A 25,000-nucleotide genomic window follows, 5' to 3' on the forward strand; every position below is an offset into this window, starting at 1 on the left:
CCACATTAATACTCTAGACAGGGGGGGGGGTATCTAACCAGTAGTTACTGTCCTCTATAGACCTCCACATTAATACTCTAGACAGGGGGGGGGGGGTATCTAACCAGTAGTTACTGTCCTCTATAGACCTCCACATTAATACTCTAGACAGGGGGGGGGGGGGTATCTAACCAGTAGTTACTGTCCTCTATAGACCTCCACATTAATACTCTAGACAGGGGGGGGGGGGTATCTAACCAGTAGTTACTGTCCTCTATAGACCTCCACATTAATACTCTAGACAGGGGGGGGGGGTATCTAACCAGTAGTTACTGTCCTCTATAGACCTCCACATTAATACTCTAGACAGGGGGGGGGTATCTAACCAGTAGTTACTGTCCTCTATAGACCTCCACATTAATACTCTAGACAGGGGGGGGGGTATCTAACCAGTAGTTACTGTCCTCTATAGACCTCCACATTAATACTCTAGACAGGGGGGGGGGGGTATCTAACCAGTAGTTACTGTCCTCTATAGACCTCCACATTAATACTCTAGACAGGGGGGGGGGGGGTATCTAACCAGTAGTTACTGTCCTCTATAGACCTCCACATTAATACTCTAGACAGGGGGGGGGGGGGGGGGGGTATCTAACCAGTAGTTACTGTCCTCTATAGACCTCCACATTAATACTCTAGACAGGGGGGGGGGGTATCTAACCAGTAGTTACTGTCCTCTATAGACCTCCACATTAATACTCTAGACAGGGGGGGGGGGGGGGGGTATCTAACCAGTAGTTACTGTCCTCTATAGACCTCCACATTAATACTCTAGACAGGGGGGGGGGTATCTAACCAGTAGTTACTGTCCTCTATAGACCTCCACATTAATACTCTAGACAGGGGGGGGGGTATCTAACCAGTAGTTACTGTCCTCTATAGACCTCCACATTAATACTCTAGACAGGGGGGGGGGGGGGGTATCTAACCAGTAGTTACTGTCCTCTATAGACCTCCACATTAATACTCTAGACAGGGGGGGGGGGGGGGGGTATCTAACCAGTAGTTACTGTCCTCTATAGACCTCCACATTAATACTCTAGACAGGGGGGGGGGGTATCTAACCAGTAGTTACTGTCCTCTATAGACCTCCACATTAATACTCTAGACAGGGGGGGGGGTATCTAACCAGTAGTTACTGTGCTCTATAGACCTCCACATTAATACTCTAGACAGGGGGGGGGGGGTATCTAACCAGTAGTTACTGTCCTCTATAGACCTCCACATTAATACTCTAGACAGGGGGGGGGGGGTATCTAACCAGTAGTTACTGTCCTCTATAGACCTCCACATTAATACTCTAGACAGGGGGGGGGGGTATCTAACCAGTAGTTACTGTCCTCTATAGACCTCCACATTAATACTCTAGACAGGGGGGGGGGGGGTATCTAACCAGTAGTTTACTGTCCTCTATAGACCTCCACATTAATACTCTAGACAGGGGGGGGTATCTAACCAGTAGTTACTGTCCTCTATAGACCTCCACATTAATACTCTAGACAGGGGGGGGGGGGGGTATCTAACCAGTAGTTACTGTCCTCTATAGACCTCCACATTAATACTCTAGACAGGGGGGGGGGGGGGGTATCTAACCAGTAGTTACTGTCCTCTATAGACCTCCACATTAATACTCTAGACAGGGGGGGGGGGTATCTAACCAGTAGTTACTGTCCTCTATAGACCTCCACATTAATACTCTAGACAGGGGGGGGGGGGGTATCTAACCAGTAGTTACTGTCCTCTATAGACCTCCACATTAATACTCTAGACAGGGGGGGTATCTAACCAGTAGTTACTGTCCTCTATAGACCTCCACATTAATACTCTAGACAGGGGGGGGGGGTATCTAACCAGTAGTTACTGTCCTCTATAGACCTCCACATTAATACTCTAGACAGGGGGGGGGGTATCTAACCAGTAGTTACTGTCCTCTATAGACCTCCACATTAATACTCTAGACAGGGGGGGGGGGGGGTATCTAACCAGTAGTTACTGTCCTCTATAGACCTCCACATTAATACTCTAGACAGGGGGGGGGTATCTAACCAGTAGTTACTGTCCTCTATAGACCTCCACATTAATACTCTAGACAGGGGGGGGGGGTATCTAACCAGTAGTTACTGTCCTCTATAGACCTCCACATTAATACTCTAGACAGGGGGGGGGGGGGGGGTATCTAACCAGTAGTTACTGTCCTCTATAGACCTCCACATTAATACTCTAGACAGGGGGGGTATCTAACCAGTAGTTACTGTCCTCTATAGACCTCCACATTAATACTCTAGACAGGGGGGGGTGGATGGTATCTAACCAGTAGTTACTGTCCTCTATAGACCCCCACATTAATACTCTAGACAGGGGGGGGGGGGGTATCTAACCAGTAGTTACTGTCCTCTATAGACCTCCACATTAATACTCTAGACAGGGGGGGGGGGGGGTATCTAACCAGTAGTTACTGTCCTCTATAGACCTCCACATTAATACTCTAGACAGGGGGGGGGGGTATCTAACCAGTAGTTACTGTCCTCTATAGACCTCCACATTAATACTCTAGACAGGGGGGGGGGGGGTATCTAACCAGTAGTTACTGTCCTCTATAGACCTCCACATTAATACTCTAGACAGGGGGGGGGGGGTATCTAACCAGTAGTTACTGTCCTCTATAGACCTCCACATTAATACTCTAGACAGGGGGGGGGGGGGGTATCTAACCAGTAGTTACTGTCCTCTATAGACCTCCACATTAATACTCTAGACAGGGGGGGGGGTATCTAACCAGTAGTTACTGTCCTCTATAGACCTCCACATTAATACTCTAGACAGGGGGGGGGGGGTATCTAACCAGTAGTTACTGTCCTCTATAGACCTCCACATTAATACTCTAGACAGGGGGGGGGGGGGGTATCTAACCAGTAGTTACTGTCCTCTATAGACCTCCACATTAATACTCTAGACAGGGGGGGGGGGGTATCTAACCAGTAGTTACTGTCCTCTATAGACCTCCACATTAATACTCTAGACAGGGGGGGGGGTATCTAACCAGTAGTTACTGTCCTCTATAGACCTCCACATTAATACTCTAGACAGGGGGGGGGGGGGTATCTAACCAGTAGTTACTGTCCTCTATAGACCTCCACATTAATACTCTAGACAGGGGGGGGGGGGTATCTAACCAGTAGTTACTGTCCTCTATAGACCTCCACATTAATACTCTAGACAGGGGGGGGGGGGGGTATCTAACCAGTAGTTACTGTCCTCTATAGACCTCCACATTAATACTCTAGACAGGGGGGGGGGGGGTATCTAACCAGTAGTTACTGTCCTCTATAGACCTCCACATTAATACTCTAGACAGGGGGGGGGGGTATCTAACCAGTAGTTACTGTCCTCTATAGACCTCCACATTAATACTCTAGACAGGGGGGGGGGGGGGGTATCTAACCAGTAGTTACTGTCCTCTATAGACCTCCACATTAATACTCTAGACAGGGGGGGGGGGGGTATCTAACCAGTAGTTACTGTCCTCTATAGACCTCCACATTAATACTCTAGACAGGGGGGGGGGTATCTAACCAGTAGTTACTGTCCTCTATAGACCTCCACATTAATACTCTAGACAGGGGGGGGGGGGTATCTAACCAGTAGTTACTGTCCTCTATAGACCTCCACATTAATACTCTAGACAGGGGGGGGGGGGTATCTAACCAGTAGTTACTGTCCTCTATAGACCTCCACATTAATACTCTAGACAGGGGGGGGGGGGTATCTAACCAGTAGTTACTGTCCTCTATAGACCTCCACATTAATACTCTAGACAGGGGGGGGGGGGTATCTAACCAGTAGTTACTGTCCTCTATAGACCTCCACATTAATACTCTAGACAGGGGGGGGGGTATCTAACCAGTAGTTACTGTCCTCTATAGACCTCCACATTAATACTCTAGACAGGGGGGGGGGGGGTATCTAACCAGTAGTTACTGTCCTCTATAGACCTCCACATTAATACTCTAGACAGGGGGGGGGGGTATCTAACCAGTAGTTACTGTCCTCTATAGACCTCCACATTAATACTCTAGACAGGGGGGGGGGGGTATCTAACCAGTAGTTACTGTCCTCTATAGACCTCCACATTAATACTCTAGACAGGGGGGGGGGGGTATCTAACCAGTAGTTACTGTCCTCTATAGACCTCCACATTAATACTCTAGACAGGGGGGGGGGGGTATCTAACCAGTAGTTACTGTCCTCTATAGACCTCCACATTAATACTCTAGACAGGGGGGGGGGTATCTAACCAGTAGTTACTGTCCTCTATAGACCTCCACATTAATACTCTAGACAGGGGGGGGGGGGTATCTAACCAGTAGTTACTGTCCTCTATAGACCTCCACATTAATACTCTAGACAGGGGGGGGGGGTATCTAACCAGTAGTTACTGTCCTCTATAGACCTCCACATTAATACTCTAGACAGGGGGGGGGGGGGGTATCTAACCAGTAGTTACTGTCCTCTATAGACCTCCACATTAATACTCTAGACAGGGGGGGGGGGTATCTAACCAGTAGTTACTGTCCTCTATAGACCTCCACATTAATACTCTAGACAGGGGGGGGGGTATCTAACCAGTAGTTACTGTCCTCTATAGACCTCCACATTAATACTCTAGACAGGGGGGGGTATCTAACCAGTAGTTACTGTCCTCTATAGACCTCCACATTAATACTCTAGACAGGGGGGGGGGGGTATCTAACCAGTAGTTACTGTCCTCTATAGACCTCCACATTAATACTCTAGACAGGGGGGGGGGGTATCTAACCAGTAGTTACTGTCCTCTATAGACCTCCACATTAATACTCTAGACAGGGGGGGGGGGTATCTAACCAGTAGTTACTGTCCTCTATAGACCTCCACATTAATACTCTAGACAGGGGGGGGGGGGTATCTAACCAGTAGTTACTGTCCTCTATAGACCTCCACATTAATACTCTAGACAGGGGGGGGGGGGTATCTAACCAGTAGTTACTGTCCTCTATAGACCTCCACATTAATACTCTAGACAGGGGGGGGGGGGTATCTAACCAGTAGTTACTGTCCTCTATAGACCTCCACATTAATACTCTAGACAGGGGGGGGGGGTATCTAACCAGTAGTTACTGTCCTCTATAGACCTCCACATTAATACTCTAGACAGGGGGGGGGGGGTATCTAACCAGTAGTTACTGTCCTCTATAGACCTCCACATTAATACTCTAGACAGGGGGGGGGGGGTATCTAACCAGTAGTTACTGTCCTCTATAGACCTCCACATTAATACTCTAGACAGGGGGGGGGGGGTATCTAACCAGTAGTTACTGTCCTCTATAGACCTCCACATTAATACTCTAGACAGGGGGGGGGGGTATCTAACCAGTAGTTACTGTCCTCTATAGACCTCCACATTAATACTCTAGACAGGGGGGGGGGGTATCTAACCAGTAGTTACTGTCCTCTATAGACCTCCACATTAATACTCTAGACAGGGGGGGGGGGGGTATCTAACCAGTAGTTACTGTCCTCTATAGACCTCCACATTAATACTCTAGACAGGGGGGGGGGGGTATCTAACCAGTAGTTACTGTCCTCTATAGACCTCCACATTAATACTCTAGACAGGGGGGGGGGGGTATCTAACCAGTAGTTACTGTCCTCTATAGACCTCCACATTAATACTCTAGACAGGGGGGGGGGGTATCTAACCAGTAGTTACTGTCCTCTATAGACCTCCACATTAATACTCTAGACAGGGGGGGGGGGTATCTAACCAGTAGTTACTGTCCTCTATAGACCTCCACATTAATACTCTAGACAGGGGGGGGGGGGGTATCTAACCAGTAGTTACTGTCCTCTATAGACCTCCACATTAATACTCTAGACAGGGGGGGGGGGTATCTAACCAGTAGTTACTGTCCTCTATAGACCTCCACATTAATACTCTAGACAGGGGGGGGGGGGGTATCTAACCAGTAGTTACTGTCCTCTATAGACCTCCACATTAATACTCTAGACAGGGGGGGGGGGGTATCTAACCAGTAGTTACTGTCCTCTATAGACCTCCACATTAATACTCTAGACAGGGGGGGGGGGGGTATCTAACCAGTAGTTACTGTCCTCTATAGACCTCCACATTAATACTCTAGACAGGGGGGGGGGGTATCTAACCAGTAGTTACTGTCCTCTATAGACCTCCACATTAATACTCTAGACAGGGGGGGGGGGGTATCTAACCAGTAGTTACTGTCCTCTATAGACCTCCACATTAATACTCTAGACAGGGGGGGGGGTATCTAACCAGTAGTTACTGTCCTCTATAGACCTCCACATTAATACTCTAGACAGGGGGGGGGGGGTATCTAACCAGTAGTTACTGTCCTCTATAGACCTCCACATTAATACTCTAGACAGGGGGGGGGGGTATCTAACCAGTAGTTACTGTCCTCTATAGACCTCCACATTAATACTCTAGACAGGGGGGGGGGGGTATCTAACCAGTAGTTACTGTCCTCTATAGACCTCCACATTAATACTCTAGACAGGGGGGGGGGTATCTAACCAGTAGTTACTGTCCTCTATAGACCTCCACATTAATACTCTAGACAGGGGGGGGGGGTATCTAACCAGTAGTTACTGTCCTCTATAGACCTCCACATTAATACTCTAGACAGGGGGGGGGGGTATCTAACCAGTAGTTACTGTCCTCTATAGACCTCCACATTAATACTCTAGACAGGGGGGGGGGGGTATCTAACCAGTAGTTACTGTCCTCTATAGACCTCCACATTAATACTCTAGACAGGGGGGGGGGGGGTATCTAACCAGTAGTTACTGTCCTCTATAGACCTCCACATTAATACTCTAGACAGGGGGGGGGGGTATCTAACCAGTAGTTACTGTCCTCTATAGACCTCCACATTAATACTCTAGACAGGGGGGGGGGGTATCTAACCAGTAGTTACTGTCCTCTATAGACCTCCACATTAATACTCTAGACAGGGGGGGGGGGGTATCTAACCAGTAGTTACTGTCCTCTATAGACCTCCACATTAATACTCTAGACAGGGGGGGGGGGGGTATCTAACCAGTAGTTACTGTCCTCTATAGACCTCCACATTAATACTCTAGACAGGGGGGGGGGGTATCTAACCAGTAGTTACTGTCCTCTATAGACCTCCACATTAATACTCTAGACAGGGGGGGGGGGTATCTAACCAGTAGTTACTGTCCTCTATAGACCTCCACATTAATACTCTAGACAGGGGGGGGGGGGTATCTAACCAGTAGTTACTGTCCTCTATAGACCTCCACATTAATACTCTAGACAGGGGGGGGGGGGGGTATCTAACCAGTAGTTACTGTCCTCTATAGACCTCCACATTAATACTCTAGACAGGGGGGGGGGTATCTAACCAGTAGTTACTGTCCTCTATAGACCTCCACATTAATACTCTAGACAGGGGGGGGGGGTATCTAACCAGTAGTTACTGTCCTCTATAGACCTCCACATTAATACTCTAGACAGGGGGGGGGGGGTATCTAACCAGTAGTTACTGTCCTCTATAGACCTCCACATTAATACTCTAGACAGGGGGGGGGGGTATCTAACCAGTAGTTACTGTCCTCTATAGACCTCCACATTAATACTCTAGACAGGGGGGGGGGGTATCTAACCAGTAGTTACTGTCCTCTATAGACCTCCACATTAATACTCTAGACAGGGGGGGGGGTATCTAACCAGTAGTTACTGTCCTCTATAGACCTCCACATTAATACTCTAGACAGGGGGGGGGGGGTATCTAACCAGTAGTTACTGTCCTCTATAGACCTCCACATTAATACTCTAGACAGGGGGGGGGGGTATCTAACCAGTAGTTACTGTCCTCTATAGACCTCCACATTAATACTCTAGACAGGGGGGGGGGGGTATCTAACCAGTAGTTACTGTCCTCTATAGACCTCCACATTAATACTCTAGACAGGGGGGGGGGTATCTAACCAGTAGTTACTGTCCTCTATAGACCTCCACATTAATACTCTAGACAGGGGGGGGGGGGGTATCTAACCAGTAGTTACTGTCCTCTATAGACCTCCACATTAATACTCTAGACAGGGGGGGGGGGGTATCTAACCAGTAGTTACTGTCCTCTATAGACCTCCACATTAATACTCTAGACAGGGGGGGGGGGGTATCTAACCAGTAGTTACTGTCCTCTATAGACCTCCACATTAATACTCTAGACAGGGGGGGGGGGTATCTAACCAGTAGTTACTGTCCTCTATAGACCTCCACATTAATACTCTAGACAGGGGGGGGGGGGTATCTAACCAGTAGTTACTGTCCTCTATAGACCTCCACATTAATACTCTAGACAGGGGGGGGGGGTATCTAACCAGTAGTTACTGTCCTCTATAGACCTCCACATTAATACTCTAGACAGGGGGGGGGGGGGTATCTAACCAGTAGTTACTGTCCTCTATAGACCTCCACATTAATACTCTAGACAGGGGGGGGGGGTATCTAACCAGTAGTTACTGTCCTCTATAGACCTCCACATTAATACTCTAGACAGGGGGGGGGGGTATCTAACCAGTAGTTACTGTCCTCTATAGACCTCCACATTAATACTCTAGACAGGGGGGGGGGGGGTATCTAACCAGTAGTTACTGTCCTCTATAGACCTCCACATTAATACTCTAGACAGGGGGGGGGGGTATCTAACCAGTAGTTACTGTCCTCTATAGACCTCCACATTAATACTCTAGACAGGGGGGGGGGGTATCTAACCAGTAGTTACTGTCCTCTATAGACCTCCACATTAATACTCTAGACAGGGGGGGGGGGTATCTAACCAGTAGTTACTGTCCTCTATAGACCTCCACATTAATACTCTAGACAGGGGGGGGGGGGTATCTAACCAGTAGTTACTGTCCTCTATAGACCTCCACATTAATACTCTAGACAGGGGGGGGGGGGTATCTAACCAGTAGTTACTGTCCTCTATAGACCTCCACATTAATACTCTAGACAGGGGGGGGGGGTATCTAACCAGTAGTTACTGTCCTCTATAGACCTCCACATTAATACTCTAGACAGGGGGGGGGGGTATCTAACCAGTAGTTACTGTCCTCTATAGACCTCCACATTAATACTCTAGACAGGGGGGGGGGGGTATCTAACCAGTAGTTACTGTCCTCTATAGACCTCCACATTAATACTCTAGACAGGGGGGGGGGGTATCTAACCAGTAGTTACTGTCCTCTATAGACCTCCACATTAATACTCTAGACAGGGGGGGGGGGGTATCTAACCAGTAGTTACTGTCCTCTATAGACCTCCACATTAATACTCTAGACAGGGGGGGGGGGGGGTATCTAACCAGTAGTTACTGTCCTCTATAGACCTCCACATTAATACTCTAGACAGGGGGGGGGGGTATCTAACCAGTAGTTACTGTCCTCTATAGACCTCCACATTAATACTCTAGACAGGGGGGGGGGGGGTATCTAACCAGTAGTTACTGTCCTCTATAGACCTCCACATTAATACTCTAGACAGGGGGGGGGGGGGGTATCTAACCAGTAGTTACTGTCCTCTATAGACCTCCACATTAATACTCTAGACAGGGGGGGGGGGTATCTAACCAGTAGTTACTGTCCTCTATAGACCTCCACATTAATACTCTAGACAGGGGGGGGGGGGTATCTAACCAGTAGTTACTGTCCTCTATAGACCTCCACATTAATACTCTAGACAGGGGGGGGGGGGTATCTAACCAGTAGTTACTGTCCTCTATAGACCTCCACATTAATACTCTAGACAGGGGGGGGGGGTATCTAACCAGTAGTTACTGTCCTCTATAGACCTCCACATTAATACTCTAGACAGGGGGGGGGGGTATCTAACCAGTAGTTACTGTCCTCTATAGACCTCCACATTAATACTCTAGACAGGGGGGGGGGGGGTATCTAACCAGTAGTTACTGTCCTCTATAGACCTCCACATTAATACTCTAGACAGGGGGGGGGGGGTATCTAACCAGTAGTTACTGTCCTCTATAGACCTCCACATTAATACTCTAGACAGGGGGGGGGGGGTATCTAACCAGTAGTTACTGTCCTCTATAGACCTCCACATTAATACTCTAGACAGGGGGGGGGGGTATCTAACCAGTAGTTACTGTCCTCTATAGACCTCCACATTAATACTCTAGACAGGGGGGGGGGGTATCTAACCAGTAGTTACTGTCCTCTATAGACCTCCACATTAATACTCTAGACAGGGGGGGGGGGGTATCTAACCAGTAGTTACTGTCCTCTATAGACCTCCACATTAATACTCTAGACAGGGGGGGGGGGTATCTAACCAGTAGTTACTGTCCTCTATAGACCTCCACATTAATACTCTAGACAGGGGGGGGGGGGGGGGGTATCTAACCAGTAGTTACTGTCCTCTATAGACCTCCACATTAATACTCTAGACAGGGGGGGGGGGGGGTATCTAACCAGTAGTTACTGTCCTCTATAGACCTCCACATTAATACTCTAGACAGGGGGGGGGGGGTATCTAACCAGTAGTTACTGTCCTCTATAGACCTCCACATTAATACTCTAGACAGGGGGGGGGGGTATCTAACCAGTAGTTACTGTCCTCTATAGACCTCCACATTAATACTCTAGACAGGGGGGGGGGGGGGTATCTAACCAGTAGTTACTGTCCTCTATAGACCTCCACATTAATACTCTAGACAGGGGGGGGGGGGTATCTAACCAGTAGTTACTGTCCTCTATAGACCTCCACATTAATACTCTAGACAGGGGGGGGGGTATCTAACCAGTAGTTACTGTCCTCTATAGACCTCCACATTAATACTCTAGACAGGGGGGGGGGGTATCTAACCAGTAGTTACTGTCCTCTATAGACCTCCACATTAATACTCTAGACAGGGGGGGGGGGTATCTAACCAGTAGTTACTGTCCTCTATAGACCTCCACATTAATACTCTAGACAGGGGGGGGGTATCTAACCAGTAGTTACTGTCCTCTATAGACCTCCACATTAATACTCTAGACAGGGGGGGGGGTATCTAACCAGTAGTTACTGTCCTCTATAGACCTCCACATTAATACTCTAGACAGGGGGGGGGGGTATCTAACCAGTAGTTACTGTCCTCTATAGACCTCCACATTAATACTCTAGACAGGGGGGGGGGGTATCTAACCAGTAGTTACTGTCCTCTATAGACCTCCACATTAATACTCTAGACAGGGGGGGGGGGGTATCTAACCAGTAGTTACTGTCCTCTATAGACCTCCACATTAATACTCTAGACAGGGGGGGGGGGTATCTAACCAGTAGTTACTGTCCTCTATAGACCTCCACATTAATACTCTAGACAGGGGGGGGGGGGGGTATCTAACCAGTAGTTACTGTCCTCTATAGACCTCCACATTAATACTCTAGACAGGGGGGGGGGGGTATCTAACCAGTAGTTACTGTCCTCTATAGACCTCCACATTAATACTCTAGACAGGGGGGGGGGTATCTAACCAGTAGTTACTGTCCTCTATAGACCTCCACATTAATACTCTAGACAGGGGGGGGGGGGTATCTAACCAGTAGTTACTGTCCTCTATAGACCTCCACATTAATACTCTAGACAGGGGGGGGGGGTATCTAACCAGTAGTTACTGTCCTCTATAGACCTCCACATTAATACTCTAGACAGGGGGGGGGGGTATCTAACCAGTAGTTACTGTCCTCTATAGACCTCCACATTAATACTCTAGACAGGGGGGGGGGTATCTAACCAGTAGTTACTGTCCTCTATAGACCTCCACATTAATACTCTAGACAGGGGGGGGGGGTATCTAACCAGTAGTTACTGTCCTCTATAGACCTCCACATTAATACTCTAGACAGGGGGGGGGGGGTATCTAACCAGTAGTTACTGTCCTCTATAGACCTCCACATTAATACTCTAGACAGGGGGGGGGGGGTATCTAACCAGTAGTTACTGTCCTCTATAGACCTCCACATTAATACTCTAGACAGGGGGGGGGGGGTATCTAACCAGTAGTTACTGTCCTCTATAGACCTCCACATTAATACTCTAGACAGGGGGGGGGGGGTATCTAACCAGTAGTTACTGTCCTCTATAGACCTCCACATTAATACTCTAGACAGGGGGGGGGGGTATCTAACCAGTAGTTACTGTCCTCTATAGACCTCCACATTAATACTCTAGACAGGGGGGGGGGGGTATCTAACCAGTAGTTACTGTCCTCTATAGACCTCCACATTAATACTCTAGACAGGGGGGGGGGGTATCTAACCAGTAGTTACTGTCCTCTATAGACCTCCACATTAATACTCTAGACAGGGGGGGGGGGGTATCTAACCAGTAGTTACTGTCCTCTATAGACCTCCACATTAATACTCTAGACAGGGGGGGGGGGGGTATCTAACCAGTAGTTACTGTCCTCTATAGACCTCCACATTAATACTCTAGACAGGGGGGGGGGGTATCTAACCAGTAGTTACTGTCCTCTATAGACCTCCACATTAATACTCTAGACAGGGGGGGGGGGGTATCTAACCAGTAGTTACTGTCCTCTATAGACCTCCACATTAATACTCTAGACAGGGGGGGGGGGGTATCTAACCAGTAGTTACTGTCCTCTATAGACCTCCACATTAATACTCTAGACAGGGGGGGGGGGGTATCTAACCAGTAGTTACTGTCCTCTATAGACCTCCACATTAATACTCTAGACAGGGGGGGGGGGTATCTAACCAGTAGTTACTGTCCTCTATAGACCTCCACATTAATACTCTAGACAGGGGGGGGGGGGTATCTAACCAGTAGTTACTGTCCTCTATAGACCTCCACATTAATACTCTAGACAGGGGGGGGGGGTATCTAACCAGTAGTTACTGTCCTCTATAGACCTCCACATTAATACTCTAGACAGGGGGGGGGGTATCTAACCAGTAGTTACTGTCCTCTATAGACCTCCACATTAATACTCTAGACAGGGGGGGGGGGTATCTAACCAGTAGTTACTGTCCTCTATAGACCTCCACATTAATACTCTAGACAGGGGGGGGGGGTATCTAACCAGTAGTTACTGTCCTCTATAGACCTCCACATTAATACTCTAGACAGGGGGGGGGGGGTATCTAACCAGTAGTTACTGTCCTCTATAGACCTCCACATTAATACTCTAGACAGGGGGGGGGGGTATCTAACCAGTAGTTACTGTCCTCTATAGACCTCCACATTAATACTCTAGACAGGGGGGGGGGTATCTAACCAGTAGTTACTGTCCTCTATAGACCTCCACATTAATACTCTAGACAGGGGGGGGGGGGTATCTAACCAGTAGTTACTGTCCTCTATAGACCTCCACATTAATACTCTAGACAGGGGGGGGGGTATCTAACCAGTAGTTACTGTCCTCTATAGACCTCCACATTAATACTCTAGACAGGGGGGGGGGGGTATCTAACCAGTAGTTACTGTCCTCTATAGACCTCCACATTAATACTCTAGACAGGGGGGGGGGGTATCTAACCAGTAGTTACTGTCCTCTATAGACCTCCACATTAATACTCTAGACAGGGGGGGGGGGGGTATCTAACCAGTAGTTACTGTCCTCTATAGACCTCCACATTAATACTCTAGACAGGGGGGGGGGGGTATCTAACCAGTAGTTACTGTCCTCTATAGACCTCCACATTAATACTCTAGACAGGGGGGGGGGGTATCTAACCAGTAGTTACTGTCCTCTATAGACCTCCACATTAATACTCTAGACAGGGGGGGGGGGGTATCTAACCAGTAGTTACTGTCCTCTATAGACCTCCACATTAATACTCTAGACAGGGGGGGGGGGGTATCTAACCAGTAGTTACTGTCCTCTATAGACCTCCACATTAATACTCTAGACAGGGGGGGGGGTATCTAACCAGTAGTTACTGTCCTCTATAGACCTCCACATTAATACTCTAGACAGGGGGGGGGGGGTATCTAACCAGTAGTTACTGTCCTCTATAGACCTCCACATTAATACTCTAGACAGGGGGGGGGGGGTATCTAACCAGTAGTTACTGTCCTCTATAGACCTCCACATTAATACTCTAGACAGGGGGGGGGGGGGTATCTAACCAGTAGTTACTGTCCTCTATAGACCTCCACATTAATACTCTAGACAGGGGGGGGGGTATCTAACCAGTAGTTACTGTCCTCTATAGACCTCCACATTAATACTCTAGACAGGGGGGGGGGGGTATCTAACCAGTAGTTACTGTCCTCTATAGACCTCCACATTAATACTCTAGACAGGGGGGGGGGGTATCTAACCAGTAGTTACTGTCCTCTATAGACCTCCACATTAATACTCTAGACAGGGGGGGGGGTATCTAACCAGTAGTTACTGTCCTCTATAGACCTCCACATTAATACTCTAGACAGGGGGGGGGGGGTATCTAACCAGTAGTTACTGTCCTCTATAGACCTCCACATTAATACTCTAGACAGGGGGGGGGGGGGTATCTAACCAGTAGTTACTGTCCTCTATAGACCTCCACATTAATACTCTAGACAGGGGGGGGGGGGGTATCTAACCAGTAGTTACTGTCCTCTATAGACCTCCACATTAATACTCTAGACAGGGGGGGGGGGTATCTAACCAGTAGTTACTGTCCTCTATAGACCTCCACATTAATACTCTAGACAGGGGGGGGGGTATCTAACCAGTAGTTACTGTCCTCTATAGACCTCCACATTAATACTCTAGACAGGGGGGGGGGGTATCTAACCAGTAGTTACTGTCCTCTATAGACCTCCACATTAATACTCTAGACAGGGGGGGGGGGGGTATCTAACCAGTAGTTACTGTCCTCTATAGACCTCCACATTAATACTCTAGACAGGGGGGGGGGGGGTATCTAACCAGTAGTTACTGTCCTCTATAGACCTCCACATTAATACTCTAGACAGGGGGGGGGGGGTATCTAACCAGTAGTTACTGTCCTCTATAGACCTCCACATTAATACTCTAGACAGGGGGGGGGGGGTATCTAACCAGTAGTTACTGTCCTCTATAGACCTCCACATTAATACTCTAGACAGGGGGGGGGGGGTATCTAACCAGTAGTTACTGTCCTCTATAGACCTCCACATTAATACTCTAGACAGGGGGGGGGGGGTATCTAACCAGTAGTTACTGTCCTCTATAGACCTCCACATTAATACTCTAGACAGGGGGGGGGGTATCTAACCAGTAGTTACTGTCCTCTATAGACCTCCACATTAATACTCTAGACAGGGGGGGGGGTATCTAACCAGTAGTTACTGTCCTCTATAGACCTCCACATTAATACTCTAGACAGGGGGGGGTATCTAACCAGTAGTTACTGTCCTCTATAGACCTCCACATTAATACTCTAGACAGGGGGGGGGGGGTATCTAACCAGTAGTTACTGTCCTCTATAGACCTCCACATTAATACTCTAGACAGGGGGGGGGGTATCTAACCAGTAGTTACTGTCCTCTATAGACCTCCACATTAATACTCTAGACAGGGGGGGGGGTATCTAACCAGTAGTTACTGTCCTCTATAGACCTCCACATTAATACTCTAGACAGGGGGGGGTATCTAACCAGTAGTTACTGTCCTCTATAGACCTCCACATTAATACTCTAGACAGGGGGGGGGGTATCTAACCAGTAGTTACTGTCCTCTATAGACCTCCACATTAATACTCTAGACAGGGGGGGGGGGGTATCTAACCAGTAGTTACTGTCCTCTATAGACCTCCACATTAATACTCTAGACAGGGGGGGGGGGTATCTAACCAGTAGTTACTGTCCTCTATAGACCTCCACATTAATACTCTAGACAGGGGGGGGGGTATCTAACCAGTAGTTACTGTCCTCTATAGACCTCCACATTAATACTCTAGACAGGGGGGGGGGGTATCTAACCAGTAGTTACTGTCCTCTATAGACCTCCACATTAATACTCTAGACAGGGGGGGGGTATCTAACCAGTAGTTACTGTCCTCTATAGACCTCCACATTAATACTCTAGACAGGGGGGGGGGGTATCTAACCAGTAGTTACTGTCCTCTATAGACCTCCACATTAATACTCTAGACAGGGGGGGGGGGTATCTAACCAGTAGTTACTGTCCTCTATAGACCTCCACATTAATACTCTAGACAGGGGGGGGTATCTAACCAGTAGTTACTGTCCTCTATAGACCTCCACATTAATACTCTAGACAGGGGGGGGGGGTATCTAACCAGTAGTTACTGTCCTCTATAGACCTCCACATTAATACTCTAGACAGGGGGGGGGGTATCTAACCAGTAGTTACTGTCCTCTATAGACCTCCACATTAATACTCTAGACAGGGGGGGGGGGGGGTATCTAACCAGTAGTTACTGTCCTCTATAGACCTCCACATTAATACTCTAGACAGGGGGGGTATCTAACCAGTAGTTACTGTCCTCTATAGACCTCCACATTAATACTCTAGACAGGGGGGGGGGATGGTATCTAACCAGTAGTTACTGTCCTCTATAGACCTCCACATTAATACTCTAGACAGGGGGGGGGGGTATCTAACCAGTAGTTACTGTCCTCTATAGACCTCCACATTAATACTCTAGACAGGGGGGGGGGGTATCTAACCAGTAGTTACTGTCCTCTATAGACCTCCACATTAATACTCTAGACAGGGGGGGGGGGTATCTAACCAGTAGTTACTGTCCTCTATAGACCTCCACATTAATACTCTAGACAGGGGGGATGGTATCTAACCAGTAGTTACTGTCCTCTATAGACCTCCACATTAATACTCTAGACAGGGGGGGGGGGTATCTAACCAGTAGTTACTGTCCTCTATAGACCTCCACATTAATACTCTAGACAGGGGGGGGGGGGGTATCTAACCAGTAGTTACTGTCCTCTATAGACCTCCACATTAATACTCTAGACAGGGGGGGGGGGGGGTATCTAACCAGTAGTTACTGTCCTCTATAGACCTCCACATTAATACTCTAGACAGGGGGGGGGGGGGGTATCTAACCAGTAGTTACTGTCCTCTATAGACCTCCACATTAATACTCTAGACAGGGGGGGGGGGTATCTAACCAGTAGTTACTGTCCTCTATAGACCTCCACATTAATACTCTAGACAGGGGGGGGGGGGTATCTAACCAGTAGTTACTGTCCTCTATAGACCTCCACATTAATACTCTAGACAGGGGGGGGGGGGTATCTAACCAGTAGTTACTGTCCTCTATAGACCTCCACATTAATACTCTAGACAGGGGGGGGGGTATCTAACCAGTAGTTACTGTCCTCTATAGACCTCCACATTAATACTCTAGACAGGGGGGGGGGGTATCTAACCAGTAGTTACTGTCCTCTATAGACCTCCACATTAATACTCTAGACAGGGGGGGGGGGGGTATCTAACCAGTAGTTACTGTCCTCTATAGACCTCCACATTAATACTCTAGACAGGGGGGGGGTATCTAACCAGTAGTTACTGTCCTCTATAGACCTCCACATTAATACTCTAGACAGGGGGGGGGGGGGGGTATCTAACCAGTAGTTACTGTCCTCTATAGACCTCCACATTAATACTCTAGACAGGGGGGGGGGGTATCTAACCAGTAGTTACTGTCCTCTATAGACCTCCACATTAATACTCTAGACAGGGGGGGGGGGTATCTAACCAGTAGTTACTGTCCTCTATAGACCTCCACATTAATACTCTAGACAGGGGGGGGGGTATCTAACCAGTAGTTACTGTCCTCTATAGACCTCCACATTAATACTCTAGACAGGGGGGGGGGGGGATGGTATCTAACCAGTAGTTACTGTCCTCTATAGACCTCCACATTAATACTCTAGACAGGGGGGGGGTATCTAACCAGTAGTTACTGTCCTCTATAGACCTCCACATTAATACTCTAGACAGGGGGGGGGGGTATCTAACCAGTAGTTACTGTCCTCTATAGACCTCCACATTAATACTCTAGACAGGGGGGGGGGGGGATGGTATCTAACCAGTAGTTACTGTCCTCTATAGACCTCCACATTAATACTCTAGACAGGGGGGGGGGGGTATCTAACCAGTAGTTACTGTCCTCTATAGACCTCCACATTAATACTCTAGACAGGGGGGGGGGGGGGGTATCTAACCAGTAGTTACTGTCCTCTATAGACCTCCACATTAATACTCTAGACAGGGGGGGGGGGGGTATCTAACCAGTAGTTACTGTCCTCTATAGACCTCCACATTAATACTCTAGACAGGGGGGGGGGGTATCTAACCAGTAGTTACTGTCCTCTATAGACCTCCACATTAATACTCTAGACAGGGGGGGGGGGGGTATCTAACCAGTAGTTACTGTCCTCTATAGACCTCCACATTAATACTCTAGACAGGGGGGGGGGGGGGGTATCTAACCAGTAGTTACTGTCCTCTATAGACCTCCACATTAATACTCTAGACAGGGGATGGTATCTAACCAGTAGTTACTGTCCTCTATCTCTATAGACCTCCACATTAATACTCTAGACAGGGGGGGGGGGGTATCTAACCAGTAGTTACTGTCCTCTATAGACCTCCACATTAATACTCTAGACAGGGGAAGGGGGGTATCTAACCAGTAGTTACTGTCCTCTATAGACCTCCACATTAATACTCTAGACAGGGGGGGGGGGGGTATCTAACCAGTAGTTACTGTCCTCTATAGACCTCCACATTAATACTCTAGACAGGGGGGGGGGGTATCTAACCAGTAGTTACTGTCCTCTATAGACCTCCACATTAATACTCTAGACAGGGGGGGGGGGGTATCTAACCAGTAGTTACTGTCCTCTATAGACCTCCACATTAATACTCTAGACAGGGGGGGTATCTAACCAGTAGTTACTGTCCTCTATAGACCTCCACATTAATGGGGGGGGGTATCTAACCAGTAGTTTACTGTGCTCTATAGACCTCCACATTAATACTCTAGACAGGGGGGGGGGGGGTATCTAACCAGTAGTTACTGTCCTCTATAGACCTCCACATTAATACTCTAGACAGGGGGGGGGGGTATCTAACCAGTAGTTACTGTCCTCTATAGACCTCCACATTAATACTCTAGACAGGGGGGGGGGGGGGTATCTAACCAGTAGTTACTGTGCTCTCCGTCTTTCAGGTGGCAGGTTCCGCCATTTTGACACGGGTTACTGATACAGGCATGGAGAGTTTCCTCGCAGTCCTGACCCTACACACACACACGCACACACACGCACACACACACACACATAAGGAGAGAGAGAGAGAGAGGGGTCACATTCCTCTGTATTTGACCCTGTGATGTTTGACACCAAGTCTCTTCTCCAATCACACAGAGAGACAAGAACGAAGTCCCACTGCCAACCATGAATCTGTAAGGGCAGCTTTAGTCTGTCAGGGTCAAAGGTCGGAGATCAGAGGTCAGGGTCAGTACCTTGAATCCGTAGGGGCAGCTACAGCGGTAGAAGGTGACGGGGTCAGAGGTTAAAGGTCAGAGGTCAGTACCTTGAATCCGTAGGGGCAGCTACAGCGGTAGAAGGTGACAGGGTCAGAGGTTAAAGGTCAGAGGTCAGTACCTTGAATCCGTAGGGGCAGCTACAGCGGTAGAAGGTGACGGGGTCAGAGGTTAAAGGTCAGAGGTCAGTACCTTGAATCCGTAGGGGCAGCTACAGCGGTAGAAGGTGACGGGGTCAGAGGTTAAAGGTCAGAGGTCAGTACCTTGAATCCGTAGGGGCAGCTACAGCGGTAGAAGGTGACGGGGTCCGAGGTTAAAGGTCAGAGGTCAGTACCTTGAATCCGTAGGGGCAGCTACAGCTTTAGAAGGTGACGGGGTCCGAGGTTAAGGTCAGAGGTCAGTACCTTGAATCCGTAGGGGCAGCTACAGCGGTAGAAGGTGACGGGGTCAGAGGTTAAAGGTTAAAGGTCAGTACCTTGAATCCGTAGGGGCAGCTACAGCGGTAGAAGGTGACGAGGGTCAGAGGTTAAAGGTCAGAGGTCAGTACCTTGAATCCGTAGGGGCAGCTACAGCGGTAGAAGGTGACGGGTCAGAGGTTAAAGGTCAGAGGTCAGTACCTTGAATCCGTAGGGGCAGCTACAGCGGTAGAAGGTGACGGGGTCAGAGGTTAAAGGTTAAAGGTCAGTACCTTGAATCCGTAGGGGCAGCTACAGCGGTAGAAGGTGACGGGGTCAGAGGTTAAAGGTTAAAGGTCAGTACCTTGAATCCGTAGGGGCAGCTACAGTGGTAAAAGGTGACAGGGTCAGAGGTTAAAGGTCAGAGGTCAGTACCTTGAATCCGTAGGGGCAGCTACAGCGGTAGAAGGTGACGGGGTCAGAGGTTAAAGGTTAAAGGTCAGTACCTTGAATCCGTAGGGGCAGCTACAGCGGTAGAAGGTGACGGGGTCAGAGGTTAAAGGTTAAAGGTCAGTACCTTGAATCCGTAGGGGCAGCTACAGCGGTAGAAGGTGACGGGGTCAGAGGTTAAAGGTCAGAGGTCAGTACCTTGAATCCGTAGGGGCAGCTACAGCGGTAGAAGGTGACGGGGTCAGAGGTTAAAGGTCAGAGGTCAGTACCTTGAATCCGTAGGGGCAGCTACAGCGGTAGAAGGTGACGGGGTCAGAGGTTAAAGGTCAGAGGTCAGTACCTTGAATCCGTAGGGGCAGCTACAGCGGTAGAAGGTGACGGGGTCAGAGGTTAAAGGTCAGAGGTCAGTACCTTGAATCCGTAGGGGCAGCTACAGCGGTAGAAGGTGACGGGGTCCGAGGTTAAAGGTCAGAGGTCAGTACCTTGAATCCGTAGGGGCAGCTACAGCGGTAGAAGGTGACGGGGTCAGAGGTTAAAGGTCAGAGGTCAGTACCTTGAATCCGTAGGGGCAGCTACAGCGGTAGAAGGTGACGGGGTCAGAGGTTAAAGGTCAGAGGTCAGTACCTTGAATCCGTAGGGGCAGCTACAGCGGTAGAAGGTGACGGGGTCAGAGGTTAAAGGTCAGAGGTCAGTACCTTGAATCCGTAGGGGCAGCTACAGCGGTAGAAGGTGACGGGGTCAGAGGTTAAAGGTTAAAGGTCAGTACCTTGAATCCGTAGGGGCAGCTACAGCGGTAGAAGGTGACAGGGTCAGAGGTTAAAGGTCAGAGGTCAGTACCTTGAATCCGTAGGGGCAGCTACAGCGGTAGAAGGTGACGGGGTCAGAGGTTAAAGGTCAGAGGTCAGTACCTTGAATCCGTAGGGGCAGCTACAGCGGTAGAAGGTGACGGGGTCAGAGGTTAAAGGTCAGAGGTCAGTACCTTGAATCCGTAGGGGCAGCTACAGCGGTAGAAGGTGACGGGGTCAGAGGTTAAAGGTCAGAGGTCAGTACCTTGAATCCGTAGGGGCAGCTACAGCGGTAGAAGGTGACGGGGTCAGAGGTTAAAGGTCAGAGGTCAGTACCTTGAATCCGTAGGGGCAGCTACAGCGGTAGAAGGTGACGGGGTCAGAGGTTAAAGGTCAGAGGTCAGTACCTTGAATCCGTAGGGGCAGCTACAGCGGTAGAAGGTGACGGGGTCAGAGGTTAAAGGTCAGAGGTCAGTACCTTGAATCCGTAGGGGCAGCTACAGCGGTAGAAGGTGACGGGGTCAGAGGTTAAAGGTCAGAGGTCAGTACCTTGAATCCGTAGGGGCAGCTACAGCGGTAGAAGGTGACGGGGTCCGAGGTTAAAGGTCAGAGGTCAGTACCTTGAATCCGTAGGGGCAGCTACAGCGGTAGAAGGTGACGGGGTCAGAGGTTAAAGGTCAGAGGTCAGTACCTTGAATCCGTAGGGGCAGCTACAGCGGTAGAAGGTGACGGGGTCAGAGGTCAGAGGTTAAAGGTTAAAGGTCAGTACCTTGAATCCGTAGGGGCAGCTACAGCGGTAGAAGGTCACAGGGTCAGAGGTTAAAGGTTAAAGGTCAGTACCTTGAATCCGTAGGGGCAGCTACAGCGGTAGAAGGTGACGGGGTCAGAGGTTAAAGGTCAGAGGTCAGTACCTTGAATCCGTAGGGGCAGCTACAGCGGTAGAAGGTGACGGGGTCCGAGGTTAAAGGTCAGAGGTCAGTACCTTGAATCCGTAGGGGCAGCTACAGCGGTAGAAGGTGACGGGGTCCGAGGTTAAAGGTCAGAGGTCAGTACCTTGAATCCGTAGGGGCAGCTACAGCGGTAGAAGGTGACGGGGTCAGAGGTTAAAGGTCAGAGGTCAGTACCTTGAATCCGTAGGGGCAGCTACAGCGGTAGAAGGTGACGGGGCGGGTCAGAGGTTAAAGGTCAGAGGTCAGTACCTTGAATCCGTAGGGGCAGCTACAGCGGTAGAAGGTGACGGGGTCAGAGGTTAAAGGTCAGAGGTCAGTACCTTGAATCCGTAGGGGCAGCTACAGCGGTAGAAGGTGACGGGGTCAGAGGTTAGAGGTCAGAGGTCAGTACCTTGAATCCGTAGGGGCAGCTACAGCGGTAGAAGGTGACGGGGTGGTTGGAACAGGTTCCGTCGTTGTGACAGGGGTCGGAGAGACAAGGGTCGCACTTCGCCTGGATACTCACATCTAGAGGACCTGCGTTTAGACGCAGAACAGAAAAATAGATTTCAAACTAAAAGCGCTTGTCATTAGTCATTGATACAACATACTGTACACAGCCACCCACTCACACACATATATATACTGTACATACATACATACATACAGTACAACCACATATATAATGTACATACCTACATACAGTACAACACACATATATACTGTACATACCTACATACATACATACAGTACAACCACATATATAATGTACATACATACATACATACATACAGTAAAACACACATATATACTGTACATACCTACATACATACAGTACAACCACATATATAATGTACATACATACATACATACAGTAAAACACACATATATACTGTACATACCTACATACATACAGTACAACACACATATATACTGTACATACCTATATACATACAGTAAAACACACATATATACTGTACATACCTACATACATACAGTACAACACACATATATACTGTACATACCTACATACAGTACAACACACATATATACTGTACATACCTACATACATACATACATAAATACACACATATATACATACATACATACATACATACAGTACAACACACATATATACTGTACATACATACATACATACAGTACAACCACATATATAATGTACATACCTACATACAGTACAACACACATATATACTGTACATACCTACATACATACATACAGTACAACCACATATATAATGTACATACATACATACATACATACAGTAAAACACACATATATACTGTACATACCTACATACATACAGTACAACCACATATATATGTACATACTAATACATACAGTAAAACACACATATATACTGTACATAGCTACATACATACAGTACAACACACATATATACTGTACATACCTAATACATACAGTAAACACACATATATACTTACATAACTACATACATACATACAACAACATATATACGTACATACTACCTACATACATACAGTAAATACACATACATACATACATACTACATACATACATACACATAGATACTACATACTATACATACAGTACAAACACATATATACGTACATACTACATACAGACAAAAGTGTGTGTGAGTGTTTTTGTCTGTGTGTATGTATTTTAAGGTGTGTGTGTGAGTGTGTTTGTGTGTGTGTGTATAGTGTGTGTGTGTGTGTGTGTGTGTATAGTGTGTGTGTGTGTGTGTGTGTGTGTGTGTGTGTGTGTGTGTGTGTGTGTGTGTGTGTGTGTGTGTGTGTGTGTGTGTGTGTGTGTGTATACATACATACATACATACAGTACAATACACATATATACAGTACATACCTACATACATACAGTAAAACACATATATACTGTACATACTTATGTACATACAGTACAACACACATATATACTGTACATACATACATACATACAGTACAAAACACATATATATATTGTACATACCTACATACATACAGTACAACACACATATATACTGTACATACATACATACATACATACAGTACAACACACATATATACTGTCCATACCTACATACATACATACAGTACAACACACATATATACTGTACATACATACATACCTACATACATACATACATACATACATACATACATACATACATACATACATACAGTACAACACACACATATATACAGTACATACCTACATACATACATACAGTACAACACACATATATACTGTACATACATACATACATGTATACACACAGATATACTGTACATACCTACATACATACAGTACAACACACATATATACTGTACATACATACATACAGTAAAACACACATATATACTGTACATACATACATACATACATACATACATACATACATACATACATACATACATACATGTATACACACAGATATACTGTACATACCTACATACATACATACAGTACAACACACATATATACTGTACATACCTACATACCTACATACATACATACATACATACATACATACATACATACAGTACAACACACACATATATACAGTACATACCTACATACATACATACAGTACAACACACATATATACTGTACATACCTACATACATACATACATACATGTATACACACATATATACTGTACATACCTACATACATACATACATACATGTATACACACAGATATACTGTACATACCTACATACATACAGTACAACACACATATATACTGTACATACATACATACATACATACATACATACATACATACATACATACATACATACATACAGTAAAACA

General features: G+C 47.4%; 1 protein-coding gene across 3 annotated transcripts in view; it reads right to left on the reverse strand.

Annotated features, from left to right (window-relative positions):
* Positions 1 to 25,000, reverse strand: part of slit2 (slit homolog 2 (Drosophila)) — an 84,152-nt gene that overhangs the window by 28,419 nt on the left and 30,733 nt on the right. For all 3 annotated transcript variants that reach the window (XM_082974018.1, XM_082974017.1, XM_082974019.1), the window contains exons 14-15: positions 22,590 to 22,714; positions 19,275 to 19,372 (exon numbers count right to left, since the gene is read on the reverse strand). In XM_082974018.1, the coding sequence (XP_082830144.1) occupies positions 19,275 to 19,372; positions 22,590 to 22,714 (223 nt within the window). The remainder of the gene's footprint in view (positions 1 to 19,274; positions 19,373 to 22,589; positions 22,715 to 25,000) is intronic.

This window comes from Salmo salar, chromosome 04 (genome assembly GCF_965601325.2).
Source record: "Salmo salar chromosome 04, fSalSal1, whole genome shotgun sequence".
In the NCBI taxonomy this organism is placed as follows: Eukaryota; Metazoa; Chordata; class Actinopteri; order Salmoniformes; family Salmonidae; genus Salmo; species Salmo salar.